We start from the raw sequence: 22,886 nt of genomic DNA, 5'->3' as shown, positions 1-22,886 counted from the left end.
TTCACATCAACAAAGCTATATGTGGGTGGAAGTTCAAGAGATACGAAGAATGATTAGTATTATTGCAGTGCCTAGTATCCTTTTCTGTCAAGCAAAAAACCTCTCAAGGCCCACTTACGCTTTGGAGATTCTTAATCTGTAAATCATAATGCTAACTTCTATAGCAAATATTCCCTTGCTTTTTTTTCTATTTTCTGGATAGCAAATATTCTCTCTCAGCCACACTTTTTGGCTGCTAGCAGAACAAAGGAAAAAGGGCAATTCCTTAGAATGTTCATCCAGTCTACTAGCCTTCAAAGTTCTCTTTATTGCTTTTTGAATCTCCATACTCACTACTGGTTCTTCGTCCCCCTTTTAATAAATAAATATATACCCATTCTTCCTTCCCCAGGATGAAAAACTAGCTGAAATTTCAACCATGGACCCAGTCATACAAGAAAAGGCAGTGGAATGAAGAAAACTCAAACGCATTTCAGCATTTGCATAGATATCATGTCATCAATCAGTATTGACAGGTAGAGTTGTTTATAATAAAAGAAAGATTATTCAAAGAAACATGCAACCTCAACAACAAAGGGCTTCTTCAACCAATGATGCGTACACTTCAAACTTAATTTAAAAAGCCATAGTCACTTTGCAGGAGCACTAAAAAATGAACCCAATCAAAGATTGTAGAAGACAATATACAGATTTGTACATAGGTGGGAATTATAAAGCTTTTGCCTTTTTTTGAACAAATAAAAAATAAAAATTCAAGTTCTTTCCTGGAAGAATGGATTTAACACAATCATCTTTACAGGGCACATCTTTGGGATTCAAAAGCTGAAAAGACGATTAACAATATACAAAGATTAGAATACATATATAAAACAGGCATAACAGGCCAACTCACATACGCAGAAAGAATACAGCTATCCTATCATATAAGAAAAGAATCTCTTACTGATCATTATCAATCTTAATCTCTATAAGTTCCTCTATGGGCTGACGGCATATGGGGCACTTATTCGACTGGAGCCTCAATTCTTTTGCACACTCGCTGCACATACACTGAAAATTGCAACATGTTCAACTTGAGAAAAAAGTAACCGACATTTAGCAGTGGAAAATAGAGCAGGTGAGGTATAGAAAGGACATTTCAGTTTGTTATTTACATTCATTGTCACAAGTTTCTCCAATATGGTTAAAACATCTCAGTTATTGCCCTCCAGCATTCCAAACAATTCCCCCCTAAATACCCCACTAGAAGTCCACTATTTTCTGAGAATTGAAACAATTGCTAATAAATGACACTCTCAAAAAATAGTGGAAATCTTGTATATTAGCCTTTCTAGGGACAATAAATATCACATAAAAGCATTGCAAAAGGTTGATGCATGTAGGTAAGTCTGTGTGTATGGGTGTGTGTATATGTATTTGTGTGTGTACGCATGTGCGCATGAGCGTGTGTCCTCCAAATGCTAAATCTACATCATTTATAATGATTGAAAGAAAATCATACAGAAGGAAGATCCAAAATTCCAAGTCTAAAGTCAGAATGCCATCTAAATAGCCTGACTTTCTTCACCAACCAGGAAACAACAATAGTATGACTGACTAGATGAAATCCTAGGTAGCGTCTAAGTAATAGCAAACAGATGAACAGATGAGACAAGCTCATGTGCGATCGACAACATGTCAAGAATACTGACGTAAAATCTACTCTTTCCTCTCTGATTTTCCTTTATGTAAATCATCAATATCAGACATGTGCTCCAGCATATTGGACTTGAGCCCATCTCATATCACTTTTAACCATACAGCTCCTCATCCTATGAGTGCATAGGCAGTATATAGTTGCTAACCAAAAATTAAGTCTGAATTTCTTTCAATATAATATAGTGGAGACTTACCATATGTCGGCAAGGTAAAACAGCAGTATCCTTTGGTTCAGTCATGCAAATCACACATTCCTTCCCAGAGTCATTGTCATTAAAGCCTTCTGATGCTGAGCTTGCAATTCCATATATCTCACGCAGCTCATAGCGAACCTCATTGACCCACAATATCTGTCTGATTACTCTCACTTGGAAAGGGTCCCCATTGTGCTTCTCTAGGACAGCTTGAGTAATCTGCATGTGAGGGGATGTACGTGGTGTAGGATCACCACTATGTTCATCAGTTGGATGAAGGGGGAGAGATGTTTCAGCAGAGATGACAAGAGGAAATACATCTTCTCCAGGTGATGGTTTCGAGAGATCATCCAACTCAAAGAAGCCTAAGTCAATACCAGTTCCAGAAGGCTGACGAAATTTCTGGCCAGGTCCTTTCTGAAAAGGGATTCTCACTGGCATATAGGCTTCAGGAAATAGTGGAGAAAACCTACAGTTGGACTCTTCCTTGGCAAAGTAGTAAATGGTGATGCTGTCAATTAGAAAACACAATTAAGAACAACATTACATGTACAATTGAAACTCCTTTAAGATTCTAATTGCTCGGTAATAGTCAAAGCCAAAAGATTTATTTTAAATTATAAAGCATTTGATTCATCATAATTTTTCCAAATAACATTTAGAGTGCAATAAGATATGTTTCTGCAGTACTTCAAATATTTTAGTGCATTCTCCAACTCTAGCCGCCCATAAATGTATAGGCTTGAATAAACAGTGAATAACATGGTCCAACAGGGAACAAAAAAGTAAAAATGTAATGAAAAAAGGCCACTTAAGCCCATGTATCAGAAGGACACTTTATCCTTCCACAGAAGCAAAGAAGGCTTCTTGTACTCCCACAGTGATACCTTGCTACAACCATAAGAAGCCTCCAGCAAGGAATTATCACACTTGGGCTAGATAAATTTGGGCCAGTCAGCTTAAAATATTTTAGTGTAGGCTTATATCCACATAAAGTTAAAACTTCAAAGCCAGTTAAAAATAAATGCTGACAACTTGGGATTTGTAATCATTACCCCTTTCTCAGAATGTTCTTCATTTTCACTAAACCAACTCAAACAAGACAGGAAACAAGAAACTAGTGTTGGAATACATTGGGACATGATAAATGGTCTCATGTTCTATAATATTGAAGGCCAAAAGATTTATTTAAAATTAGAAAGCATTTGATTCATCATAATCTTTCCAAATAGCACAAAAGAATGCATTACACTCAGATTTGAGTCTGCAGTACTTCAAATATTTTTAGTGCATTCTCCAACCCTAGCCCTCAAAATTATAGCCATGAAAACAATGAACAACATATTCCAATGGGGAACAAAAATGAAAAAAAAAAGGCCACTCAAGCCCATGTAACAAAAGAGAACAACATATCCCTCTGCACAAACAAAAAGACCTCATGTCCCCACAATGGTAGGCTTGCATACTTTTTTATAACTGAAATAAGGTCACGAAAGCCATGATCAAACTTAAGCCACAATTTTTATTTATTTATTTATTTTTTTGATAGACAACAAAAGCATGTATTAAGAAGCGCCAAAAAGAAGGGTGCACCTTATGTATTTTTTTTTTTTCGATAAGTAAGGTGCACCTTATGTATATAGGCAGTATGCACAAAACATCACAAAACAAGCACCAAACATATACAAGGTTAGCCTACAAAAGCAAGCCAAGCTAACCACAAAGAAGAACATCTAAGAAATCCAAAATAGAGGGGTTCTCCATCTCCAGTGAAGCATGAGACTACTCTAATAGCAATTTAATGAAGAACTCCTTCAATCTTTGGTATGAAAGCTCTCCATCATTGAAAGTCCTTCAGTTGCGCTCTTTCTAAATGCACCAAAATAGACAAATCAGAGCCATGCATCAAACTATTTCTTCTCTTCTTATCTAGCCCCTTAAATTTCCATTCAAGTAGGAGATTTCTCAATGAATAGGAAACACCCAATTCAAGTCACAAACTACTAACAGAAAAGTCCATAGCACTCTTGTCATATCACATGAATCAAGATGTGATTAGGTGATTATTCATTGCCTTTACGAAGGCTGCATTTGTTGACCATGGGTCATCCCCTCTTCATTAACTTATCTGCAGTTAATATCTTCCCGCAATCAGCTTCCCATGCATTTTTTTTTTAAAAAAAAAAAAACACTCTAAGGGGAGTTAGGGATCCCCAAATCTCTTTGGCTGGGAATACTAAATTATTCTCATCACTTAGGATTTGTGGTACAGCCTAACACTGAAATTTCCCCTCCTATCATCTTTCTAAAGTAAAGTGTCCGCTCCTTTCTGCATATTCAAAGGGTAAATAAGCTCTAGAAATTGGGTCACCTCCTCTATTTCCCAATCTTGGAAAGATCTTCTAAATTGAACTTCCCAATTGTCATCTTCAACTCCTCCTCCACCTCATAAATCTGCAACTAGGGCATTTTTGGTGCAGGTTATTTTGAAAAGCATAAGGATTGTGTCTTTTAACTTAACCTCCCTCGCCCATCTATCCTACCAAAATCTTGTATATTTATCATTTATGATTCAGATAATTAATTTAAGATTGAAATTTTCCTAACCATTTCTAATGTCTTTCCATAGGCTCATCCTAAAAGAATCCCTCACCCCTTTGGTAATCCATCCCCCTTCAATCTCCCTAAATTTTCTATGTATAATCTTCCTCCACAAGTTTTGCCTCTCAAAAGGAAACCTCCACAAGCATTTGCCTAGCAAGACTTGATTAAGGCCCTCCAATCTTCTTAAACCCAACCCTCCGTACTTCTTATCCTTACAAGCATCTAATCAATTTATCAAATGGATCTTTCTTCTTTCTTTCGTATCTCCCCACAAAAAGTCCCTTTGAGTTCTCTCTAATCCAATTCTTGTTTTTCTAAGAATTGCGAAGAGGGACATAAAATAGATAGGAAGATTTGATAGAGTGCTCTTAGTAAGGACTAGTCTTCCTCCTTTGGACAGGTACTACTTTTTCCAAGCAATCAATTTCCTGTTAAACATCTTCTTTCGATTGAATCCCACCCACCACAAGACTTACTTTGCAACCAAGATAAGAAGTAGGAAGTCTCCCTACTTTGCAACCAAAAAAAGAAGTCACTCTATCCACATCCTCCACCTCCCTCACTAGAATAATTTCACTTTTTTTCATATTTATTTTCAAACCTGACACTTTTTCAAAGCAAGTGACTATTAACATCCAATATTTCAATTGATCTACATTATCCCCACATAAAAGAAGAATATCGTCTACAAAAAATAGGTGTGAGACTTGAATCCCTTCTTCAAAAACTTCGATCTATCTCTTAGTCAACTGAGTTATTTTGCAATTCAACAAAATATTGGACTTGGTTCTTGGTATCATAACGATATTAGCTGAGGTAGATGACTTGGCAAAGTCATACCAGCCCCTGCTAAGATTTTGAACCCTATTTAAGTTGGCTACTTATGTGGTTTGAAACTATCTCGGGGTTAAAAATTAACCTTGAGAAAAGTGAATTGATCCCAATAGGGGGAGTGTTAATGTGGAGAAATTGACTTTAAAATTGGGATGCATGGTTAGGGAGCTTCCAAAGTAGCTTGGGGCTTCCTCTTAGAGCTCCATTCATAGTAAAGTCAATTTAGGATAACGTGAAAGAAAGATTTCACATAAGACTATCATTATGGAAAAAACAATATATTTCAAAAAGGGAGAGGCTTACTCTAATTCAAAATACTTTGTCCAGTTTGCCTATTTATTTTGTCCTTACTGAGCATGCCCCCCAAAAAGTCAAATTGAGGCTTAAGAAAATTCAAAAAGCATTCCTTTGGGAAGCATGGCTTCAGAGAACAAAATGCATTTAGTGAAATGGTCAATTGATAGTAGGGAGATAAGCAAAGGGGACCTAGGAATCAGATCTCTTTCCTCGCTTAATAAGGCTCTCTTAGGAAAATGGTGTTGGAAATATTCTTTGGAAGGAGAAACCTTTTGGAAAAGGTCATTCGAGGAAAGTATGGAGAAGATGAGGGGGTTAGTATTCTTGCAAAGTGAGTGAAGGGTATGAGGTTGGGGTATGGAAAAATTACAGAAAAATATAGGATTTGATTGGGAAGAAAGCATCCTTTGAGGTGAGAAATGGGAAGAGGGTGAAGTTATATGTCGTGCAGTGATGAACCCTTATGTGGCTCTTTTCTACCCTTGTATACCTTAGCATTATCAAAAGAAGCTTGGAAGGTGGATCTTTGGGACGATCTAGGTGAGGGGGGCCACTTGGAATCCTCATGTTGTTAGACACTGGGATGATTGGAAGTTAGATAATGTAGAGGCTTTTTTCTCAAGGCTACAAGGAAGGTCCACAAATAGAGAAGAAAAAGATAAGAGTGGTATAAATGGATTCTAGGAATGGGGTATTCTTTGTCAAATCTTTATATTCCATTTTGGAGCTAGGGCATGCAACCCTTTTTCTCGATGGCCATTATTTCCATCAAAGTTAGGTTTTTTTTTTTTTTCATGGGAAGTTAGTTGGGGTAAGGTGTTAACTTTAGATCAACTTCAAAAGAAAGGGTGGTCATTGGCAAACAAATGTCTCCTTTGTGCAAAAATAAAGGCATTATGACAATTTTTGTTTACCTTGATTGACATTATGTGGGTCCTTCCTTCTATAAGTCAAGGAGACTCTTTTAAGTTAGTGTGACTCCTTTGTGGGAAGAAAACGTAAGAAGGTTAAAAGAGCCACTCTCCTATACATTTTAGAAGAAAATGTAAGAGTGTTCAACAGTGAGAAACAATCAATTCAAGAACTAAAGTGTTTTTTCCTTAAGAATCTAGTGTTATGGGTTAGCATGTAAAGGCCTAATTTGTAGATTGGGCGGGATCTAGCTAAGGGAAGGAGTAGTTATTTTAATGTTCTCTCTCTTTTTGGTAATGTCTTTTAGTACCCACTGTATACATTCTATGTACCTTATATATATAATATTTTCTTGCTTACTGATAAAATAAAAAGAGAGAACTTTACCAAAGTTACTAGACATGTAAGGTATGGCTCCCTACAAGTGGGATATGAATGGGTATTGATTTTCCATTTTTTTTTTTGGTTGGTAAAACAAAAAATGTATAAAAGCACCTAAAAGAAGGTGTCCTAACATATAAAAGACACCTTGTCTAGACAAGGACAAGATAAACAAAAAAACCTTCCCCTTACTTTAAGCTCAACCAATCTACAAAGTCCATCATTGTCATTGAGTAATCCTCTATTTACATCCTAATCCAATTTACAAAAGCATACAGAAAGTTATATTTGATTGCTTGATCTGACTTCTCAATGTCATTAAAAGTCCTCTTGTTTCTTTCCCTTCAAAAGAGTCCAAAACAAGCACAAGGTGCAATCCTCCACGCTTTTTTTGTTTCTTCTCCATAAAAAAGTCATGTCATCCTAAAAGGTTCCTTCTATTGAAAAGTGTATCACCTAAAACAATTCAAAGAGAGAAAATAACAATTGTCATAACATACTTGCTTCAAAGCAATGGAAAAGCAAGTGATTCGTCAATTCCTCCTTACCTTTGCACAACTAACACCTATTCAGCAAAGTCCACCCTCTCCTTTTGAGTTGTTTCAATGTTAAAATTCTCTCGTAAGTTACTTCCCAAGCAAAGAAGCCAGCCTTTGTTGGTGGCCATGTACTCCACACTACACTTGCTAGGAAGGGCTCTCTATTTTATTTTATTTTTATAACTGAGTAACCTTCCATAGCCAAGCCCTTAGAACTCTATGGGAACCCAAACCTCGAGGTGCTAACCGCCCCTCAACAACCAGCATCGGGTAAATTTAGGGTATCATCAGTGGCAAGATTTGAACTCAAGATCATATGCCACTTTCTAAGACCACACTTCCTAGTGTTTGCCCATACCAACAAGGCTACACTTGCTAGAAAGGGCTCTTTATTTCCCCTAACCAAGGATGAATAAAACGTTCTAGCTGAAAAATTGCCACTTTTGGCCTCATTCTATCTCAATTTTTCCTCCATTTTCCTTTTAATTGACAATGTTTTCAATTTCCATAGAAAACTCCAATTCCTTAAGCTCCCAATCATTGATATGCCTTGAAATGCAGGGGCTTCAACCTCCCGCTTCACCAACCTGCCCCCACGCCTTTACTACCCACCCATCTTTGTTAGATGCAATATAGAATAAGTTTAGGAAGACATTTTTTAAGGGTAAATCATTACACCAGAGATCTTTCTAGAATTCAACCCTTCTCTCATTCCCAATTGTAAAGCAAGATCTACTTTTTATTCCTTCCCACTCATTTCTTATGGCTTTGCTCATCCCTACACTCCATATCCTTCTCTCACCCTTCTCAAACACCATCCCCTTCCTCCTCTTCGGACTTCATTATAATGATATGTTTTCAAAAGGACTTCCATGTAGTAGCAAATCTTCAAATCTGCTTACCAAGCAAAGCCTTGTTAAGGTTCAAAGATTACAGACACCAAGACCCCTAACTTTCTTTTCTAAGCAGACTATGGTCCAATTTATCGGATGAGGTTTTTTTCTCTAGCACACAACCTCTCCATAAAAAGTCTCTTTGGGTCTTCTAAAGTCTTGAACTCTAACCTTCTTTTTTTTTTTTTTTTTTTTTTTGATAGATAAACAACGATATATATAGAAAGGGCCAAAAAGCCACAAGGACATGAAATATATTGAACTAACCTTCTTGGAATGATGAACAAGGACATGAAATAGATTGGAAGGCTCAATAAAGTGCTTTTGATTAGGGTGATTCTCCCTCCCTTAGAAAAGGGAATAATGATTTTAAACAGTCATCCAATGTACTGAAACCTGATCAGCTCATAACAAGTATCAACAATGTTGCAGTAATTACCATATCGGAGATTTTCTAGCTTGACAATTAAGGCCACAGTTTATTGACAAGCAGTGAAACAAGATGGCATCGCATGGTTAGCTGCTATATCTCCTAATCCTACACAATTAGAGGTTTGTGGGGTTTCTTCATCAAAAAAAACATCTTATGTGGTTGGTGTTACTGGACAATTCATGCATCCTTGTCAAGTAAACTATGAAGTACTAGCAACACAAATCCTTTTTCACCATTAAACTCCATCTAGAAAAGTATAAGATAATCAAATCCTTCTAGTGCCTTCAACTTGCACATCACTTCTTCATGCTAGTGTTGTCATGGATCTTTGTTTTCATAGTCAACCCATCTTAAAGAACTTTCCCTCATCCTTTCCTCATTTGTAGGGATGGCAACGGGACGGGTTCGGGACAGGTCGCCCCCATCCAAACCCCGCCCCATTTATTCAAAACAATTCTCATCCTCGTGCCATTTAAAAAATTAAACGGGGCGGGGCGGGTATGATAAATTGTCAAACCCACCCCGCCTTGCCCCGCCCCGTTTAACTTTTTTTTTTAATTTTAATTTTTTTAAAAAAAATTACTTTTAAAATTTTTAATTACATTAAGATAAATATATTTTATAAATAATTAAATTATTATATTTTTTATAGCTTATTTTATTAAAAATATTTTTATTATCTATATATTAAAAATAGTAAAATAAAAATTAAATTAAATTAATTTTAAATTTTAAATTAAATTAATTTTATATATAATTGGGGCGAGACGGGGCGAGGCAATACCCGAACCCGCCCTGGATTTTAAAAAAAAATCCCAAACCCATTTATTAAAATTCAACCCTGTCCCATTAGGGGCGAGGCAGGTACCAAAAAAAAACCCACCCCATTGTCATCCCTACTCATTTGAGGTCACCACTACTATCATATTAGTATTGTCTTGGACTACAAGTGTTCATTTATCAAATGACATTCAAGAGACGTTTCTACCCCAAACACATCCTATGGTATGGGTGACATCCTCCTCAATCTTTCTCTCCATATGGACAATTGATCCAAGATAAGAACAACAGTAACTTTTAGTTATTCCATAACCACCAATCTTCACTATATTCCCACTCCACTTCTAGTGCATACATTGTTTTATTTCTACTTACCCACAACCTCTACATCCTAAAGTTTTTCACCATAATTAATAACACCTACTTTGGTTTGTAACCAAACCATATGAAGAACACACGGATGATAGAAAATCTTCATGAATATGCATACTAAATTCAACCATGAGTGAAAAAGAATTAATGATGATCCTAGATGTAAGCCTATTATGATTGAAACCTCAACACTCTTCATGTTTGTTACTACTCTATCCTACATATCATCAATGATATTAATAAATTTGATTAATATTCTATCGTCTTCAAAGCCCAAATATCCTTGTAATCCTATTATTTTATTACCAGTCAATGAGTATCATTCGGGCAAAGTTCTTTTTAAAATGTATATCAACCATTTAAGGAAGAAAATAACTTCCAAATACATTCATTGTTGAATACATCATAGACTCGAGATTGAGGAGTCATAGAGGAGTTGTTTGTAAGTTAGACAGAGAAAAAGCCTATGCTATGTAAATTGGAGCTTCCTTTTAGGGGTGATGCCAAAAATAGGCTTTAGGAAAAAATGGATTAAGCGGATTCAATTTAATATCCCAACAGCAATGTTTTCAGTTTTGGTAAATGGTGTGCCTCAGGGTTTTTTTAAAGTACATAGTTGAGAAAGAGGACCACCTTTCTCCTTATCTTTTTATATGGCTCTTAGCATTCTCTTGAGAAACGCATGGGAGGGTGGCTTCATTATGGGTTTCAAGGGGAGGTGGAGCAATGAAGATTTCTCACCTTCTATTCACTTATGACACCATTTTTCTTTGTGAACCTTATCTACCGCAATTGACCTATATGGCTTGGGTTCTATCTTGGTTTGAAGCTTTTTCAAAGCTAAAAATTAACTTAAATAAAAGAGAACTAATTCTGATGGGAGAGTTCCCAATTGTGGAGGAGCAAGCATCAATATTGGGATACGGAGTGGGAAAGTTGTCTACCACTTAGGCTTACCCTTGGGTGCTCCCCTCAAGGCTTCAGCTAAATGAGATGTGGTATAAGAGAGGTTCTCCAAAAGACTAGCTCTATGGAAAAGGAACTTACCTCATAGTTGATGGCTGAGCTGGTCCCTTTTCCTTAACTAATTTTATCAAGTGGTTAAGCTCTAATTATTAGATCAAGGTTGTGGGTGATCCCTTCAAGGCTTCAACTACTTGAGATGTGACAGAGAAGGGGTTCTCCAAAAGACTAGCTCTATGGAAAAGGCACTACCTCATAGTTGATGGTCAAGTTAGTCCCCTTTCCTTGATTGATTTTATCAAATGGTTGAGCTTTGAGTATTAGATTGGGGTTGTAGCTTGCTTTTTTTTGTTTTGTCACTTGTATACTTCCAAGATACTATGCTTGCTTTTTCTTCATTAGTGCCTTTAATATATTTCTATTCCTATTTGCCTATCAAAAAAAAAGGAAAAGAAAAGGCAATACCTCTCAAAAGGGGAAAGACTCACTTTGTTAAAAGTACTCTTGATAGCTTTCTGATATTATTCATTGCCCTTTTTGTTATTCCCAAGTTAGTGACTATGAGACTAGGAAAAGTTCAAAAAGATTTCCTATGGGAAGGGACTCTCAAGAAAAAGCCTCATGTAGTGAAATAGTAAACAATTTGCAAAGATAAAAGGAAAAGGTTTAGGCAATAAGGAGTTGTCCATTCTCAATAAAACTTTATTAGGTAAATGATATTGGAGATTCACTTTGGAGAAGAATATGCTTTGGAGAAAGGTCATAGTGGGAAAGTTTAGGGGGGAAGAGCCAAGAAGATGGTGCCTTTGGCTAGGGAAAAAAAGGCTATAATGTTAGCTTATGGAAGTCGATAAGAAAACAATGGGAATTTTTTTAAGTTAAAACAAGATTTGAGGTGGGTCATGAGAGAGAAGAATAAAAGTCTAGCATGATATATGGTTCAGCAATGTTCCATTAAAGGACTCTTTTTCCATCTTTATTCTATTTTGCAACTTCCAAGGAAGTTTAGGTGGATGATGTTTGAAAGGTAGAAAGTGAGATGGTCATGTGGAAGCTAGAGGGCTACAACACTTTTTGTTCTCCTTATTTGGCACTTCATGGGTTCTCCCATATTTGGTGAAGAACTTGTTAATGGATTGGAATGGGAACTTAGTACACAAAAAGAAAAGAAAGGCATGGAGACGGCTCTCAAGAAATGAAATCAAAGAACCTTCAAAGGGGTGCAATGCACTAATCAATCTCTCAAGAATTCCCTTATATCTAATCTATACATGTGGTGTCAAGGGTATCTTATAATTGATGGTCCAACTTGTCCACTATTCTTGATAGATTTTACTGAGTGGTTGAACTATAAGTACTAGATTGTGGTTGTGGTTGTAGTCTACTTTTTTTTGTTTTCTCACAAGTATACTTTCAATATAATATGCTCGCCTCTTTTTTATTGGCACCTTTAATATATATTTATTTTTATTTGTTGATGTTGGTTATGGCGACCCAATTAGTACTTTGGGATAAGTGGGCTCAAAGGACCTTGCCATGGTGAGGTTCCCTAGTTAACAAAGATATATATAAAAATAAAATAAAAAAAATAAAAAAAATAGAGGTGCTCATCATCACCTTTTATCTCATCTTCCTTTGTTCAAAAATGGGTTAATAGACCAAAGATAATTAACATTTTATGCAAATTCTACATTTATGAAGTTTGAGATTCTTTAAATGAATGATTGGCAGGAGATCAAATGAATTATGAATTTCAAAACCAATCACCAATGTGTTTGTTGCCTAAACCTAGGAACAAATACCAACCATCCGCACCACTTATGACAAAATTCCTGGACGTCAAAATCTCCCACCAACTATAGCATGATATGTTCTTTTTTTTTTCTTTTTTTTTAATAGGTAAGAGAGTATATATATATATAAAGGAAACACCAAAATATTGTCCTAAAGTATACAAGAAGTATACACCAGCCACCCAAAGTGGGAGAGAAAGAAACAAAAAACACCATATGCCCTCACTTAGAACCTAGCCAATCAATAAAGCTAACAAGAGAACTAGGGTCCATATCTACAAACACCTTAGACCAAGACCACAAATTATAAACAAATTTTTTTTTCTTCCTTTGGACCAACAACTCCGCATTACCAAACACTAACATGTTCATTTCCTTCCACACCATTCAAAAGATACATAAAGGGGTCATCATCCAAGAGTTTTTACGAGTTTTACCCACAAAAAATCATGCCACCTAAGGAGTGCCTCCTTAACTGAAGAGGAAAGGACCCAAGATACACTAAAAAGAGAAAAAAGTAACTATCATAGAATCCACGTATTTGCACAGTGAAAAAGAATGTGATCAACAGCTTCTTCTTCAGAGTGGCAAAGAAAACATTTATTTGCCAAAGAAACCCCCCTCCTTTGAACCTAATCCAAAGTTAGTGATTTCCCTCATGTTGCTTCCCATGTGAAAAAAGCCACCTTTGGTGGCGCACAAGATCTCCAAATGATACTCCACAAGAACAATAAAGGGTCACCGAGGTCGAAAATAAAATAAAAGGATCTTAACTAAAAAGTTTTCACACCTCAAAGCCGTCTAAATCATCCTATCTTCCTCATCCCTATACACCCTTTTTGCTTGAATCTTCAACCAAAAAGTGATCCACTCTTTCCACTCCTTTTGCCTTCGAAGTTCCAAACATTCGCCCAACCATCCCTTCAATGATACTCCAATCATTAAACAACCTAAAGAAGCAAGGAGTCCAACCACCCCTTTTGCCTTCGAAGTTCCAAACATCCACCACCCATGCATCCTTAGAAATGGTTAGGGCAAAAAATGAAGGGAAGAAAACACAAAGTGGCTCATCTCCACACCACTTGTCCTTTCAAAATCTTACTCTCTAACCATCTCCCACAGAGAAAGAAATTATGTTGTTTAAAAGATCTGATTCCTTTCTTATGATTTTCCAAAAACCAACGCCATACCTACCTCCCACCTCATGGGATCGCCACCCCTCTTCATCCTCAACATACTTCCGACTAATAACTTGCTTCCAAAGTGCCCCTTTTTTTATTAGCAAAGTGTCAACTCCACTTATAGAGGAAAGCTTCGTTCATCACTAAAAAACACCTCACACTTAAGCCCCTCCTTCCTTCTCTCTGAACAAATCATCTTCTATCTTACTAAATGGGGTTTCTGAACAAAAGCCCCACCACCCCAAAGAAAATTTCTTTAAATCTTCTCCAACTACAATCTAGCTTGCCTTGGCATGCAAAAAAGAGACATGAAATGGATAGGCATGCTAAAGAGAGTACTTCGAATTAGAGTAAGTCTCTCTCCTTCAAGATGTACTCTCTTTTCAACATGGCTAACCTTTTGCGAAACCTTTCTTCCACCCCATCCCAAACTGTCACAAATTTGAAAAAGGCCCCCGAAGAAAGACCCAAGTAAGAAAAGGGAAGATCGCCGATTTTGCAACCCAAATCCAAAGCCAAGTCATCTATCTTGTCCATCCTCCCCACAAGAATTAACTCACTTTTATCCAAGTTAATTTTCAACCCATAAATCGCCTCGAACCACATAAGTAACGAACTCAAATAAGTCATCTAATCTTGTGATGCCTCATAAAACACAAAAGTGTCATTAACAAACAATAAATGGGAAATCTGAATCTCATCCCCTCCTCTACCCCTCACCCACCACCTGGAAAGATAGCCACCATTCTCCACCTTCTTCAGAAGACAACTAAACGCCTCTCTAGCAATCACAAATAAATAAGAAGAGAGGGGTCCCTTTGTCTCAAACTCCTCGTGCTTTGAAACAAACCAATTGGGATTCCTTTGATAAGAATAGAAAATTTTGTTGTTAAGATGCGCCAATTTATCCATTCAATCCACTTCTCCCCAAAGCCCATCTTTCTTAACACCAACAAGAAGAAATTCCAATTTACATAATCATATACCTTCTCAATGTCAAGCTTACAAAGAACACCACATTCACTACATTTCAGCCTTGAATCTACAGCCTCATTAATGATCAAAGTTGCATCCAAAATCTGTCTACCCTTAACAAAAGCGATCACTTTACCCATTACCTTCTTAAGTTTATTGGCTAAAACCTTAGCCAATAGCTTATAAAGGCTGCCCACAAGGCTAATTAGCCTAAAATTTCTCAAGTCTTCGGCACCACCTTTCTTCGGAATTAGAACCAGAAGAGTAGCGTTCAAGGATTTGACAAATCTGCCCCCCTCATGGAAATTGCTAAAAAAGCTCATCACCTCTTCCTTCACAAACTCCCAACTAAAAAGCCAAAAATGTCATAGTGTACCCATCCAAACATGGCACTTTCTCCTTGCCTAGGTCTGAAAGAGTAGTGAAAACCTCTTCTTCCGAGAATGGGAGCTCCAACTATGTAGCCTCACAGCCTCCTAGTCTCTCAAAAGTCAAGCCACCAATGTTAGGTCTCCACTCCCCTTCCTCAGTCAAAAGGTTTTGAAAAGACCCAGCCACACTACCTCTTATTTCATTCTCCTCAATGAGCCAGCAACCATTCACTTTAACCTTGGCCAACCAGTTTCTCCTTCTATGGGCATGCACCATCTTATGGAAAAAATTGGTGTCACTGTCGCCCTCCTTCTACCACACTTCCTTTGATTTCTGCTGCCATAAAATTTCCTCCCTAAGGACCCTTTTTTATACTCTTCCCTTGCCTCATTTATTGCTTCAACCTCTTCCAAAGATAGGGTTGTAACCCTCTCTTTATCATCCCAAAATGCCACTTGGTTGAGGGCCACTTCCTTTTTGGCTTCAATAAAGTCAAACACATCTTTATTCTAGGATTTCAAAACTACTTTTAAAGCTCTCAGTTTAGCAACCAAAACAAAACTATAGGAACCATTAACATTAAGACCCACGCACAAATTTTTCAACAAATCATTAAAACCCTCCTCCAACCACGTATTCTTGAATCTAGATCCTCTCCTCATGCCTCCCTCGTCTAGAAGAGCGGGAAAGTGGTCAAAAACTGATCTAGGTAAAACACATTGCAAGGCCCCTTTGAAGAGGTTATCCCAATCTTCAGACACCAAAAATCAATCAAGTCTAGACTAGGGCTGATTATTCAACCCAACAGTCCAAGTGAAAAGGCCCCCCTGCAAAGGGATATCTCTAAGCTCTAGATCCTCTGTAACCTCTAAAATCTCCTCATGGCTAAGGAAAGACCGTCTCCCCTACAACACTCCCCAAGAAACCTTATCATGTTGAAGTTGCCTCCGATACACCAAGGATCACTCCATAACCTCCTAATTGCCCCAAACTCATCCTAGAAACACTCTTAGTTCCTCCTACACATCAGGCCATATACCCCGGTAAAAATTCACAATCCACCATCCTCACAATTTTTAAACTGCATGAAATCAAGTAACTCCTCACTTCCACTCCAACTAACTCAAGCACCTTGTTATCTCAAAACACCATAATTCCACCTACTACACCCCTAGAATTGACAACACTTCGCTGTAAATATCTGCCCACCCCAAGGCTATGTACAAGCCCACTAGACATCTCTTGAATTTTAGTTTCCTGCAAACAAACCACATCCATCCTTTGCGACTTGATCAAGGACTTTATAATCTTCCTTTTGTCACTATCCTTAGCCCCTTTCACATTCCAGGACAGGATTCTTATCTTTATTTGCATCCCGAAACAAAGGCCCCACCAGATTTTCCCAACCCACTACCAGTGCTTGAACCCTTATAATTCACTATCCATTCAAGTTTCTTGAGTTCCCTTTCAAACCTAGAAGACAAGGAATTCGCCCTCCTATTAGCCCCTACATGACCCTTTTGATCGATTCTCTCTTTCATCCTCTTGAGTAGGTATAGAATCTCCCCTTCAAACCTCCATCGACATGCCTAAGCATCAGCTAAACTTAGCAAGGCAACTGGAGGACCACCCTTCTGACAGCTCCCCCTCTTTCCCTCGAGAACCAACATTTACCTCCAACACCTTCATGGAATCCACCCTCATTGGGACAAGCGCAAGCTCCTTTGAAAATGTGTCGTCTGCCAACCCAAGGGTTTGCTCCTCCATGCATTCATTACCCAAGGCACTATCATCAACAAGATTACTCTCAAGGGATCACAGTCGGCATCCCCTAGCAAACCCTCCAACCCACAAATAGCGTTGGACCACATTCCCCCACACATGCCCAAGATCCGATCGGACATCAAGAAAGGAGTAGAAGCAGAGAGATCCCATAGGCCCAAAGAAAGGAGAAGAAGAGAGTGAGGAACGGTGGAGAGTTTCCCTCCACTCCTCTCCAGAATAACCCCTCTTAGTTTCCTCCAACTAATTCGGTGGAGTGTTCAAAAGTCTTGGTCTCCACCGCAAACCAGCACCTTCCTCTCAAACCTCCTCTCAACTCAGCAGTCATCTTGTAAGCAAGGAAGATATATCGAGAACAAAAGTTGCAAGTACTTTTTTTTTATAGGCAATATAAAAATGTATTAAAGGAAAAAAAAGGTACACACAATGTATACAAAGTAACCCAACTACGGAAAAACAGCACAAGGACACAGAAACTGCAAGTGCGCTTTACACAGAGCCTAAGTCAACTAACGACATAGCCAGCCCCACTGTACAAGTTAACCCAATCCCAAAGAAGGTACAAAAAAGAATTTCTGATCAATTGATCCATAGTTTCACAATTATGAAAGGCTCTCCTATTTCTCTATATGCTCATCAAAATTCTATCACAAACAAGTTCCCTATTGATTCCTGATTTCGGAGTTGAATAATTACAAAAACCTAGCATTTAATCTTTACAAAAGGTTATTTCTTCGTCCCAAATTGAATCAACCCGTGAAGAAATTCATCTTAAAATCAAAACCCAACTCAATAGCTTACCCAAACGATCAAATCATTCATACCCACAAAACTATTCCACAGAATAGGGAATATAAACATTAATTAAAAGAAGTCATTGAAAACATTACCTTCCATCAAATAAGGCATCGAAAATAAAAGAAACCAAATAATGATCAGGGTTCTGCTCATCGACCTCGAGTCGCAACGTATCCTTATGCACATTCACATCATTCCTGACCTTCTTAGCATTCTGATGTTCAACATAGGGCGGCGGCTGCTGGGGCAGCGGTGCCGCCACTGGAGGCCGAATTGGAGGCCAGTAATTGCCGTGATTAGCGTAATAAGGCTGGTAATTGGATCGAGCCATCATGGGGTTGGCATAATTGCAGGAATTGTAGGGACCAGAGCAGTAGTAGGAGGAAGAGTAGATTGGAGGGGGATGCGCAGGATAAAGGTTGTGGGGTGGGTATGGGGGTGGAGGATAAGGTGGATTTGAAGTAAAAGCATAGTTGTGCGGCTGAGGAAGCGAAGGATTTGAAGGAGGAGGAGGTGGAGGAGGGAGAGAGGGTGGTTCCGAAGGGTAATAGTAAGAAGAAGAGAGGAGTTGAGGTGGCGGCGGTGGCGGCGGCGGAGGCGGCCGATTTTGTAGATAGTTGTTTCTCCTTCTGTTGCTCCATGAAATCCCCATGTTTTGGTGTTTGGACAACAGGAAAGCAGAGGCAAAGAAAACCAAGAAAGATATCGGAAGTTCAAGACGGGAAAATGTACAGCTGAAGAATAAGTTAACGGATCATTTTTCAACCCGAAAGCCGAAATTAAAAATTAGAAAGATTTGACTCACAAAGAGAAAATTGGTTTAGTCTCGCTATTTCTATTTTACAGAATCTCGGTCATAAGTGTGCGGAAATACCCATTATACCCCTCAAATTTTTAATTAGTAAAAGTATATGACTATTGTTAATGAATTTTTTTATAATATGTTTAAATATATTTTTACGTGTGATGTTCTTGTCATGTACACTTTTTACACAACTTGTTGTAAAGAATGTATTTTGTATTTAAAAGACACAATCTTTTTCAAAGGTTGTATTTGGAGTCTTAAAACACAACCCTTTAAATAATGTGTCTAATATTTTAAAAACATATGTCATCTAATAAGTTATCTTCAAATATAAAAATGGGACCCTCATGATATATTCATTCATCCATCCTTCTACTCTTTCTTTTTTCTTGTCATTTAAGTTCTCCTTTAACTTTTTGTCTTTTTTTTTTCTCTCAAATATTTGGTATACAATATAGTACAAATCACTAGGTAATTCGTTGTTTCTTGTAATTTAATGAAGTATTACTATCACAAAAAAGTGATAGTTATATTTTAAGAGACAATTGTCAATAAATCGTAAGCACCTAAACGAAACAAATTTGACTTAAGAACAAAGCCAAACACTAACCTCAATCAACCTTATTTGCGAGTTTCAATTTTCTACTTATTTCATTTTATTTGTATATTTATCATACACACTTGTTATTTATATATTTTCAGTGATTTAGATGACAGTTAACAAGATAAAACGTATTATGAAAAACAAATCCTTACAAAAGGGAATTGTGATATCTTACACATACTAAAAGAATAAGTATTACTATCACAAGAAAATGATAGTTGTATTATAAGAGACAATTTTCAATAAACCGTAAGCACCTGAGCGAAACAAATTTGGCTTAAGGACAAAGCCAAATACTAACCTTAATCAACCTTATTTGCGAGTTTCAATTTTCTACTTATTTCATTTTATTTGTATATTTATCATATACACTTATTATCCGTATATTTTCAATGATTTATATGACAGTTAACAAGATAAAGCATATCATAAAATGCAGATCCTTATAAAAGGGAATTGTGATATCTTACACGTGCTAAAAGGAATAAGTTTTTATCATTATATATTTAGTAGGTTTCTTTCACTATGGAAATAATATAATTAGGTTTGGTATAACCAAGTTATCATTTAGCGTAATTAGGTTGTTTTAATGACACGTTTTTATTTTATATAGGAAGTATTTAATGTTACTAGAGGAAACTCCTCTTACCCCCCTTTTTTTTAATGTCTTAAAAAAATTAAATATCTTCATTTTACCTATTATCATTATATTATTAAAATATATATTCTCATTGAAACCTATTTAAATAGAAGGATGGCTACAAAATTTCCAAACTTACCCTCCAAAAGAGGGGGGAAAAATAATTAGCCTTTTAGGTAGGATAAAGAAAGAGTTGTTTGTATGGTGGGATGTGACCGAGTGATCCTCTGGTTGTTGCACACTAGCAACCAACCACACCAAGACATTGTTGGCATCAACTCCTTGAAAAAGCCTTCACCTTTCTAATAATTCAAATTGCCAACAAAATTATTTGGAGCAATAAATCACCTTCACACCCATCCTTTTCATCGTTTCCCATTCAGTGGGAAAAAAAATGTTGGGCACAATTTGCGGAGATGAAAGTAACGCGGGATTATATTAAGAGTAGTTTGATGGTTATTGTAAGAAGCATTTTCAGTATTAAAAGTGTTTTTGAAAATTAGATATTTGATCAAATTTAATAAACGCTTTCAAAGATTTGAAAAATCACTTATACTTATAGTGTTTTATCGAAAAATAGTTGTAAGTTGTGATATTTTATGTTGGATGGGAGAGTTCCTTTAACTTTGTAAACGTATTTTAAAGTTGTGAGGACACCTTTGGATTCAAAGTGGAACATCGACCTTAATATGGGAGTTTGTTTGTCCCCGTGAGAGGTGTCTATATGTTTGACCTCATAATTTTATATACATAACAAAAATGATGTGTTAGTATAAATTCTTTTTAACTTTATAAATACGTTTTAAAATTGTGAAACTCTTTAGAATGCAAAACAAATAATATCTATACCATTGAGTGTTTTTTACTGCGAATTGTTATATAAATAATTATCTTAAAAATAGAAAATATTTATGAGAAAAAACACTACAAAACATATTCTAAAATATTTCTTCTAAAAATATTTCCACTAAAAAGAGGAAAAACAGTGCAAAACATAATCCAAGAATGTTTTCCTAATGATTTTTAGGAAGATTATCAATCAAATATATCTACAGTGCTATTGCCATTGATTTTTCAACTTTCAAAAATTGATTTACAATCAGTAACTCAATATGATGTATTGGTGACGTATCAAATGGGGTTACAACCCATCTTCCACTGACTAAATTAACCGTGTTGAATTCATCGAGACTCCTATGGCAGCATCCCGTGTTGAATACGTCAAGCTTCTAAAGCGCTTGCTTGTTGCCTAAGCCTTGAATTGATTTGGAGGATCTTTCTTGGAACTTGCTTTCACTTCTTGAGTTCTTGTTCGATTCTCTCAACAAATATTACTTCTCCAGATTTTGGGAATAAATTCTATGGAAAACAGATAAAAACTGGATCCAACAACTGCACCAATTTGATTCTGTAAAATCCCTTGGTCCATAGAGATTAACACTTACACCTCAAGCCTTGAATCACACAGTTTCAAAAAAAAAAAAAAAAAAGCAAGCATATGGATTACAAAGCAACATTATCCTGATCAATGCTTCTTCATATCATGTGGTCTAAACTTACAATGAAAGGGAGCAAAGAGAGATTCAGCAAAAGTCAGGCCTTGGTTTCTTGCGAACCGATATGCAGCCCCTCTGATGGTCTCTGAAAATTCTGATCTCGGAGCAATCTCTCAGGTCCTCCAGACTGATGTACTGCTGCTTGACCATCCGTGTGAAATCGCCCACGCTGTCGTGTATCCAAACGTAAGGGTGGCAAGTTTCGTCGTAGTAGTAAAGCAGGCTGTTCATTCCGCCACTGCTGCCACCCCTACCGGGCATGTGAGCCTTGTAAATGCTCTTGCATTTCAGTCTCTTTGAGGCACCTGGCTTCAGTATGTGACCCTTCTTCAATATTGATCCCACCCTTATCTGCAACTCCACGGGCCTGTCACTGAGGTTCCAGATCCTGGTGCCAAGTCCCGAGGCATGCGTATGGTCACGACATCCATAAAAGCAACTCCCAAGCGGAAATATCCCCAACCCCCCTGGCATTTCTTCTATGGTCTTGGAATGTCTCTGGTCACCTTAGGCGTGGGAATTCTCACGCCCATTGTGTTATAAAAAGATGGTTAATCCATGAATAGATATGCATGATCTTTTCCCCAGATATTGGTAGGGTCCTCAAGACCCAATTTTGAGAACAAGGCAGCGGGAAAGCTACTATATAGTACATGGAAAATGAATGGAATGGCGGGGACTGGTTTTCCTTTTGTGTGTTGAGCAAGGAAAAAGAAGAAAAAGAAGCCAAAGCACCCACCATGAATTCAAAGATTCATGATGAGGCCGCATATGATGTTGCTTCACCTTTCATCATTAGAATTTCATGCTTTTCATATACTCCTGTTCGGAGTCTCTGGAAGTTGGAACAAACTTTTTACCCAGCAGGAATTTCAATATCCAGCATCTTGTATCCACAACTTTTGGTAAATCCCAACACCACCATCTTGTTGATGACTGTAACTGCAATATTCAATTGTGTGACAGGAGCCTGATTAGAAACATCCAAATAGCCAGGCGGGGAAGAGTGTTGGTTGGGGTTGGTGACGGTGGTTAAGCCACCCTTGAGGAATCTGGGAAAAAGCCGAAATGAATGGGACTGATCCACTCAGAAGCACCATCTGATCTGGCTATTTGGTCGTCTTAGAAGAGAATTTTCTTATAGACATCAAATGGCAAATGGATTAACGATGGGGACTCACATTAATTTTCTCTTAGAATTTTCTCAGATGATCCAGAAAAATGTCAACTTGAGTGCTCCTCATGGGGACTCACATTAATTTGCTACCATGAATCACCAATGATGTTACAAGTAATTCCCCACATTTCAATGTATGCATTTTAAAGTTAAGCAATTTACTTTACCTTAGTTTTCAGGCGGGCATACCCAATAAGACACTTTATTTTAATTAACACCATACAATTTTCAGGTGAGTAGCCAAGGAGATAGTTTAACAACATACAGATTACAGGCTTAGGATAACAATTCCACACTTCTTTT

General features: G+C 37.2%; 2 protein-coding genes across 2 annotated transcripts; both read right to left on the bottom strand.

Moving 5' to 3' along the window:
- Positions 1-451: 451 nt before the first annotated feature.
- On the bottom strand, positions 452-18,586 carry LOC117914879 (probable E3 ubiquitin-protein ligase LUL4). The gene is made up of 4 exons (XM_034830393.1): positions 17,894-18,586; positions 1,893-2,403; positions 944-1,050; positions 452-822 (listed from the first exon to the last, which is right to left on the bottom strand). The coding sequence occupies exons 1-4, from the start codon at positions 18,451-18,453 to the stop codon at positions 816-818; spliced, it is 1,185 nt and encodes a 394-aa protein (XP_034686284.1). The 5' UTR covers positions 18,454-18,586; the 3' UTR covers positions 452-815.
- Positions 18,587-20,942: 2,356 nt separating this feature from the next.
- LOC117914881 lies at positions 20,943-22,635 on the bottom strand. The gene has a single exon (XM_034830396.1). It carries the CDS (start codon positions 21,878-21,880, stop codon positions 21,434-21,436), a length of 447 nt encoding a protein of 148 aa, XP_034686287.1. The 5' UTR covers positions 21,881-22,635; the 3' UTR covers positions 20,943-21,433.
- Between the last annotated feature and the right edge of the window lie 251 nt (positions 22,636-22,886).

Source organism: Vitis riparia, chromosome 5 (assembly GCF_004353265.1).
Source record: "Vitis riparia cultivar Riparia Gloire de Montpellier isolate 1030 chromosome 5, EGFV_Vit.rip_1.0, whole genome shotgun sequence".
Taxonomy (NCBI): Eukaryota; Viridiplantae; Streptophyta; class Magnoliopsida; order Vitales; family Vitaceae; genus Vitis; species Vitis riparia.
Note: the sequence above shows the minus strand (reverse complement) of the source record. Positions and strands in the feature narration are given on the sequence as shown.

Bases quoted from the DNA above. Each gene is read 5' to 3' on its own strand.
- LOC117914879 (XM_034830393.1), bottom strand. From the start codon at position 18,453: ATGGGGATTTCATGGAGCAACAGAAGGAGAAACAACTATCTACAAAAT. The intron at 2,404-17,893 runs GTAATGTTTTCA...TCTAATTGACAG, and splicing joins GATGCCTTATTTGATGGAAG to CATCACCATTTACTACTTTG. The intron at 1,051-1,892 runs GTAAGTCTCCAC...TGCAATTTTCAG, and splicing joins TTTTACCTTGCCGACATATG to TGTATGTGCAGCGAGTGTGC.
- LOC117914881 (XM_034830396.1), bottom strand. From the start codon at position 21,880: ATGCCAGGGGGGTTGGGGATATTTCCGCTTGGGAGTTGCTTTTATGGA.